The sequence below is a fragment of the Ornithorhynchus anatinus genome, chromosome 14, assembly GCF_004115215.2.
Source record: "Ornithorhynchus anatinus isolate Pmale09 chromosome 14, mOrnAna1.pri.v4, whole genome shotgun sequence".
In the NCBI taxonomy this organism is placed as follows: Eukaryota; Metazoa; Chordata; class Mammalia; order Monotremata; family Ornithorhynchidae; genus Ornithorhynchus; species Ornithorhynchus anatinus.
In genome coordinates, this window is record NC_041741.1 from 46,927,439 (window position 1) to 46,935,437 (window position 7,999).

A 7,999-nucleotide genomic window follows, 5' to 3' on the forward strand; every position below is an offset into this window, starting at 1 on the left:
CGAGCAAAGGGTCCGAGGCCAGAGTGTTGGGAGGTAAACAGTGGAAGAAGGTGAGTTTGGGAAGAGCCCGGAGTGCAAGCGGGAGACTGACGAGAGAAGAAGGCAGATTGTGTCAGGAGAGAGCTGGAAGTGAGCTTGGAAACCAACAGTGAGAGCTTCTTGATGCCAAGGATAATACGTGGCCATTGGAAATTAACCACCAAACCGGGTACCCACAGGGACTATAGCCTGGAGGGTTGACCTAATAATGATGTATCCTGCACTGTTCCAAGCATTGAGATAGATAGAAGCTAACCAGGTTGGACACAGTCCAGTTCCCACATAGGGCTCATGGTTTTAATCCCCATTTTACAGATGAGGTAATAGGCACAGAGAAGTTAAGTGACTTGCCCAAGGTCACACAGCAGACAAGTGACAGAGCAGGGATTAGAACCCACATCCTTCTGACTCCCAGGCCTGTGCTCTAGCCACTAGGCCATGTTGCTTTGTTTGACATGTTTGCCCAGTGCCCAACTGCCTCCACTGCCCAGGAGAGGGGCTGGTTCCAGGTCAGCCCTTGCAAAGAGCAAAAGAAAGCTAGAGAGGGGAAGAAGAGCAGAGAGAAGGCAGGAAAGAGGACAGGAGACAAAAACCCTTGTTAAATGCTTACTCTGCACCAGGCATTGTTCTAAGCGCTGGGGGAGGTACAAATTAATCAAGTTGCACCCAATCCCTGTCCCACCTGGGGCTCAGTCTTAATCCCCATTTTACAGGTGAGGGAACTGAGGCACAGAGAAGTAAAGTGACTTACCCATGGTCACAAGGCACACAAGTGGCAGAGCTGGAATTAGATCCCAGGTCCTTATGACTCCCAGGCCGGTGTGCTATCCACTAGGCCACACTGCTTCTTGGTCCCTGCTGCTGCAGGCCAGCCAGCTCCCGCACTGAACTCTGAGAAGGGAAGAGAGGCAGAGAAGAGACAGACCCAGACAGGTGTAAGAGAAAAACTCTCTCTTCCTCCTCCCCCTCACTTGATCCTCCTTTTCTGTCCCCAGGCCCCTCCGCAGGAGAGAGGCTGGATGGAAGAGGGGAGGGAGGAGAGGGATCTCCAAAGGATCCCGCCCCCAACTCCTCCCAGCCAGGAAGAGCTTCGTTGCAGAATTAGGAAGAAACCTCCTCACTTCACTTCCCTCCCCGCCGGGCCTGCCTGCCTCCCTCCTTCCCCAGCCCCGATCCTCAGCTTGGAAAACAAGGTGAGCAGAGGGGATTCAGTGATGCGTGCCCAGCCAATCCCTGTTAAGTCAGAGAGGTCGAGGGAGAGTGCCAACGTGGCCTGAAAGAGCAAATTGAATTTTCCTAACTTTCAGGCCTAGGAGGAGGGAGTTTTGGGCCTGGTAGTAAAATGCCCAGCAAACATTAATATTGGAGGGAACTAGGGGAGTCCCTCTTCTCCCCTTCCAGGGAGGGCAGGGGGTCCCCGGGGGACTCCCCAGGAGTTGCCCACCCTCTCCCCACCTCCAGTGGAGGGCCCAGCTGTCCCTAGCAGAGGTGCTCTAAAAGAAGCGTGGCTCTTCCTTGGCGCAAGTCCCCTGATCTGTTCTCTCCGCCCCAGGGCCCAGCAGCAATGGCCACATCCGGGCCTCTGGACGAGTTGGAAGAGAAGGCAAAATGTCCCATCTGCCTGGACTTCCTGTCCAACCCGGTGACCGTCGACTGCGGGCACAACTTCTGCCGCCGCTGCATCACCGACCACTGCGACATGAAGGGCGGGGACCACGAGGCCATCTTGTGTCCCCTCTGCCGGACCCCGTACCGCAAGGAGAACTTCAGATCCAACAAGCAGCTGGGGAGCCTGGTGGAGAGCATCCGGGAGCTGTGCCAGCCGCCCACAGTTGGAGAGGAAAGACGTCAGCCCGTGACAGAGGCCTTCCGGCAGAGGCCAGGACGGGGATCCGGCACGGCCGTATCTGGCGAGGCTTGGCCAGAGCAAGGCTCCCTGCCCCAGGAAGATTTACAGACCCTCTTGAGGATTCTCAGGTCTCCCAGATCGCGAGAGCAGCAGCAACAGGTGCTTAACATCCTTCGTTCCAACCCCCACTTGCTGGCGGCTTTCATCAAGCAGCGAGCCACGAATTACGCCAGGACCCGGAACCCCCAAGGCCGGCCCGGGCAGCCTGGCACGCCGCAGGGGCAGTCGGGCCTGCGACCGCAACCCATCATGCAGAGGCAGCTGGGCCTGCAGCTGCAACCCACCATGCAGCCCTCCGTCCTCAGCACCCCAGCGCGTGGTCCGCAGATGGTCCCTTCCCCTGGGATGCAGCCCCAGGCCTCTCTGCAGCACGTCTCCCTGCAACCCGGCCTGGAGGCCGCCCAGGCCCACCCCATGGAGCAGGGGCGCTTTGACGGGCCGGACCAGAGTTCGACCCTTTCTCAGCTCGCTAGTTATCCGGGCCTGGCCAGCCTCCATGGTACAAGCGCCACAGAACTGGAGCTTGACACCGACAACTCATACTTGAACCTAAGCCTTTCACATAGTACACTAGACATACACTAGAGATACCTTGTAGAATTTTGGAGGAAAAAACCCAACCCCCTTTTTTCTCTTAACAAGACTCCGTACTAAAGACAAATTTTTTATTAATCTTTCTTAGCCTAAAAGACAATTTTCCCCAGAACAATTCTGAACAGTGCAGCAATAGCACTGTGGTCATTAATTAATCCAATTGAATTTATTGCGTGCTTACTGTGTGCAAAACACTGTACTAAGCACTGGGGAGAATAAACTATAACAGACAGATTCCTGCCCACAACGAGCTCATGGTCTAGAGGTCAAAACAAGAAGCAAACAGAAAATGAACCTGAGGGATCATAAAGGACAAAGAATATATTTTTATGACCAGAAATGTTTAGTCTTCTCTTTCTGTTTCTTTTTTGTTTTTAGTTTTTTTCCCTCCCTAATCCTCCCATGTGCGTGTGTGCCCTAGAGGGGTGGGCCACGGTTAGTCTTTTCTAATCTCAGTTGCTCCCTCTCTGCACTTCCAATAGGTTTTATAATTGTTTTTAATCAATGAAAATATATAGTATCGAGATATTATTTACCGAGGCAGACGGTGGGCATTTTCCCCTATTTTTTTCCTCGTCGTGGCACAAAAAATAGCATTCACAGATGAATATGTTTTCGAGGACATGGGGTAAATGTTGCTTTAAAAATACATTATCTATTACATTATACATTATATATACATATATTAAAATATCAATTTTTCCTCTTTGGATGCAAAGATGTCAATTCTCTTAAAGATGTAAAAAAATGAAGTGACCCAACCCCCTCCTCAAATCCACTTTTGTCCTCCAAAAATTTTCTATGTGAAGTCGGCATGTAAACTTCAAGTATTAAAATTTGTGTATGTAGAGAAAAAAATGACTTTTTCAAATATACAGGGGGAAGCTGCCAAATGGATGTAGCATATAGTGGTTTCTGTTTCTTGAAATATTTCTTTTTGTTATTTTTACATCTAACAAAGTAAAAAATAAAAAAGAGGGTAAGAAATGAGTCCAATAGGATGATTTGAACACACCAAAGTTTTCTTCTTTACCCCATCCCTTCCTCTTCCACTTTCTGTAAAACTTGAAAATAGAAAACAAACAAAAAAAAATCCTCAAATGTAAATCATGCAGTGAGTTGATTACTAATAAATGTAAACTTTCAATCACTGTATGGACTGTTAAAATAGATTTCTTATTACCCATTGCTAAACTGTGTGAGACAGCCTGTGAGCCTGTTGGGTAGGGATTGTCTCTATTTGTTGCCCAACTGTACTTTCCAAACACTTAGTACAGGGTTCTGCACACAGTAAGCACTCAATAAATACATTTGAATGAATGAATGAGGTCCTTAATGACCTCCCTGCCTCTTGCCGCTCCTGAAGGCACCACATTTTGAAGGAAACTGGTCAGAATTTGGGAAGTATTGCTGTTCGAGGGTTGCCCCGTCAAACTAGGTGGTCCTGGTATCGTAACCGGCGTCACTGCAGAAACGTAGGCCGCAGCCTTGTGAAGTGGAGCCGGTGAATTAATTTCAGCTAGAAATTCGGTTGTACAAGAACGGGGAGGTTGCAGTCTTGGAGAATCCCGCATGGAGGAAAGCCGTGTTGTGCTCCCATCCATCCCTTCACAATTCTTGGGGGGGAGTGGGAGGGAGGGAGAGGTGCCCACCCCTGAACAGCTGCAGACAGGCACTCTGCCACAGACACTTGCCGGGGCCTGGTTTAAAGTCCCCCAAACTTCAAGTTTGGCCCCGAAGACCCCGGAGATGGGGTAGCTAGCCCTTCTGGGAGACAGAGTAACCCAATAACCAGGGAAGCAGCATGGCCTAATGGATAGAGCATGGGCCTAGGAATCAGAAGGACGTGAGTTCAGTGCCACTTATCTGCTCTGTGACCTTGGGCAGGTCATTTTACTTCTCTGGGCCTCAGTTACCTCTACTGTAAAATGGGGATTAAGACCATGAGCCCCAAGTGAGACATGGACTGTGTCCAGCCTGATTAGCTTGCATCTAACCCAGTGTTTAGTTCAGTACTTGGCACAAAATAAGTGCTTAACAACCACCATTTATCATTATTATTACTTGTAAAATGGGAGCTAAGACTGTGAGCCCCACAAGGAATTTATACTGTGTCCAACGTGATTAGCTTATATGTACCTCTGTGCTTAGTATAGAAGCTGGCATATAGGAAGCACTAAACAAATACCCTTTAAAAAGAAAAGGCCAGTCAATCGTATTCACTGAGCACTTACTGTGGGCAGAGTACTGAACTAAGCGCTTGGGAAAGTACAATATAACCGACAATTCCCGCCCACAAGGAATGTACAGTCTAGAGAGGAGAAGAGAAAGAAGAGACAGACCTAAGCGGGGGCAACAGAAAATCTCTTGTTAGAGTGTACTCTCCCAAGCGCTTAGTACAGTGCTCTGCACACAGTAATTGCTCAGTAAATACGACTGAATGAAGGGATGCCTCCTCTCCACCGCTTGATCCTCCTTTCGGCCCCCGGGCTCCTCCCCAGGAGAGAGGCTGGTTGGAAGAGGGGAGGGAGGAGAGGGATCTCCAAAGGATCCCGCCCCCAACTCCTCCCAGCCAGGAAGAGCTTCGTTGCAGAATTAGGAAGAAGCTCCGTCACTTCACTTCCCTCCCCGCCCGGCCTGCCTGCCTGCCTGCCTCCCTCCTTTCCCCAGCCCCGATCCTCAGCTTGGAAAACAAGGTGAGCAGAGGGGCTTCAGTGATGCGTGCCCAGCCAACCCCCGTGAAGTCAGAGGGGTCGAGGGAGAGTGCCAGGGTGGCCTGAAAGAGCACATTGAATTTTCCTAACTTTCAGGCCTAGGGGGAGGGAGTTCTGGGCCTGCCAGTAAAATGCCCGGCGAGCATTTTCTGGTGGTGGTAGAAAGGGAGGGTCTCCTATCTCCCCTTCCAGGGAGGGCAGGGGAACTCCCCAGGAGTTGTCCACCTTCCCCGCTCCCTGACAGAAGTTGTCCCCTATCAAGCGGAGGGCCCAACTGTCCCTGGCACAGGGCCCCTGATCTCTTCTCCCTGCCCCAGGGCCCAGCAGCAATGGCCACAGCCGGGCTCACGGACAAGTTGGAGGAGGAAGCCAAATGTCCCATCTGCCTGGACTTCCTGTCCGACCCGGTGACCGTCGACTGCGGGCACAACTTCTGCCGCCGCTGCATCACCTGGCACTGCCACACGAAGGGCGGGGACCACAGGGCCAAGCTGTGCCCCCTCTGCCGGACCCCGTACCGCAAGGAGAACTTCAGAGCCAACAAGCAGCTGGGGAGCCTGGTGGAGAGGGTCCGGGAGCTGTGCCAGCCCCCCAGAGTAGGAGAGGAAAGGCGTCAGCCCGTGACCAAGGCCGCCCAGCAGGGGCCGGGGCAGGTGCCCGGTGTGGCCGTGCCCGGCGTGGTTCGGCCGAAGCAAGGCTCTCTGCCCCGGGCGGCCTTACAGAACCTCTTACGGACTCTCAGGTCCCCCAGCTCTCCCCTGCAGCAGCAACAGGTGCTTAACATCCTTCGTTCCAACCCCCAGCTGCTCACTGCTTTCATCAGTCAGCGAGCCGCTAAGTACGCGGGGACCCAGAACCCACCGGGCCCGCCCGGGCAGCCTGGCATGCCACAGGGGCAGCCGGGCCTGCAGCTGCAACCCACCTTGCAGGGGCAGCAGGGGCAGCAGGGGATGGTGCATCCTAATCCGGTCACGCAAAACATGCCACCTCTGCAAGCCCGAGCTGCCGCGCTGGGAGGAGAGTCTATTTAGGTGCGGGAGTAGGGCCGAGGGGGTGACGGTGAGCGGATTAGGGGACGGAGTCAGGCGTTAAGGCCTCTCCGCCTAAGGATGTGCTGTCCTGTTTATTAGGTCAGCAGGATGGCCTACCTAGGGGAAAGAGCCTGGGTGCTGGAGCACTTGGGTTCTAATCCCCGCTCCACCATATAGCTACTGTCTGGCCTTGGGCGAATCCCTTCACTTCTCTGGGCCTCAGTTCTCCATCTTTAAAATGGGAATTAAATGCCTGTTCTCTCTCCCCCTAGAAACCGAAAGCCCAGTGTGGGCCAGGGACCTTATCCAACCTGATTATCTTTGGTCTACCCCAGGGCTTAGCGTAGAGCTCGGCACACAAGCACTTAACAAATGCCACTATTATTATTCATCATAATCCAGAGCATGGGTTAGGTACGGGGCATTGGTCTAAAAGCTTGAGACTGCATTCGAGAAGTAAGAGACGTGATCGTCGCTTACTGGACTTTCATCACGTGAAGTGACCTGGAGCCCGGATGAGCAGGCCACTTATCGCAGCAGCGGAAGGCAGGACGGAGGGTTGAATAATAAATGAACAAAATGATGCCCAACCCAAAGGTGGCCTCGAGGTGCTTCTCCGTGGGTTGGTGTAAACTTGGGGAGCTAGGGGTCAGACCCATGGTGGGGGCTGGAAGTAAGCGGAATGGGGTAGACCCGGAATGAGCGTTCTGGGGTGGTGGCGAGGAAGCCAAAGTGGAAGTGGGGAGGGATGGTGCCTCAGCCCAGCCCCGACTTTTTTCTCCAGTCTTACTCCATCTCAAGTAGGCGGAGTAGACCATTTGGTCTTTTTTTGTGTGTGGCTAGCCACATCCTCCCCCGCCAAGCCCTCTAGTCACCAGAGGGGTGTGTGGTGGAGGGAAGAGGCGGTCACCAGTTTGTCATCATTTTTTTTTCACTTTTACTGTCGGTCCAGTGGGAAAGACAGGAGGCTGGGCCCCAGGCAGGCCGCCTGTTAAAAATAGGGCAGCCCGGCCTGGCCCAACGTGCACCCGTGAAGTCGTTCATTCCGTCGGAAGCCAGAGACCTTCCTCCACCATTTGTGTGGAACTGGGATGGGCGGGGGGGGGGGGGGGGCGAAGGGGCAGCTCTGCCTAGACACTGGGCAGGTCCCAGAAAGGTGGGCTGGTATGCTGGCTTACGACCCAAGCTTTGGGCCAAGGGTCATGAGGTGGCAGTGGCCAAGATATTCCCGCACATACTTGCTCAGATGACATTTTGGGCACATGGTCCGAGCACAGCCTCCCCTCCTGCGGGGGGTCCGGGAAGCCGGCCCCTCCCCAGCAGGACTCGCAGGGAGCTTCCTGCCACGTTCGGTCGCATTCCACCGAGCAATCAGTAGATCAGTGATACTTACTGAACCCTTATTCTGTGCTGAGCACTGCTCAAAGCGCTTGGCAGAGTACCATAGTTAGTAGACACCATCCCTGCTCTCTAAAATAAATTATCAATTCCACAATTACTATTGTTGCTGTAGGGGAAGCAATACAGGGTAAGGACACGTACATAAGTGAGGTGGGAACAGGGGAGTAGCAAAGTGCTTAGTGGGTGGGACTAAATACGAGGGTGAAGGGGATAAGGTGGGAAAATAGGGTGAGGGTTGGAGAGGTTAATCAGGGGAGATGGGATAAGGGCAGGCTGCCTTCTTCAAACACACAAATATATATCCCAAAGTT

At 52.9% G+C, this 7,999-nt stretch overlaps 2 protein-coding genes across 2 annotated transcripts; both read left to right on the forward strand.

The window, feature by feature from the left end:
* The first annotated feature begins 1,043 nt into the window (after positions 1 to 1,043).
* Positions 1,044 to 3,694, forward strand: LOC114805401 (histone acetyltransferase p300-like). The gene is made up of 2 exons (XM_007670227.3): positions 1,044 to 1,232; positions 1,592 to 3,694. Exons 1-2 carry the CDS (start codon positions 1,059 to 1,061, stop codon positions 2,531 to 2,533), a joined length of 1,116 nt encoding a protein of 371 aa, XP_007668417.2. The 5' UTR covers positions 1,044 to 1,058; the 3' UTR covers positions 2,534 to 3,694.
* Positions 3,695 to 5,131: 1,437 nt separating this feature from the next.
* Positions 5,132 to 6,602, forward strand: LOC103170815 (histone acetyltransferase p300-like). Its single transcript, XM_007670228.4, has 2 exons — positions 5,132 to 5,238; positions 5,574 to 6,602. Exon 2 carries the CDS (start codon positions 5,586 to 5,588, stop codon positions 6,285 to 6,287), a length of 702 nt encoding a protein of 233 aa, XP_007668418.1. The 5' UTR covers positions 5,132 to 5,238; positions 5,574 to 5,585; the 3' UTR covers positions 6,288 to 6,602.
* The last annotated feature ends 1,397 nt before the right edge of the window (positions 6,603 to 7,999 follow it).

Coding starts and splice junctions, on each gene's coding strand:
- LOC114805401 (XM_007670227.3), top strand. CDS start 1,059: ATGGAAGAGGGGAGGGAGGAGAGGGATCTCCAAAGGATCCCGCCCCCA. Junction 1,233..1,591: donor TCCTCAGCTTGGAAAACAAG/GTGAGCAGAGGG, acceptor TCTCCGCCCCAG/GGCCCAGCAGCAATGGCCAC.
- LOC103170815 (XM_007670228.4), top strand. CDS start 5,586: ATGGCCACAGCCGGGCTCACGGACAAGTTGGAGGAGGAAGCCAAATGT.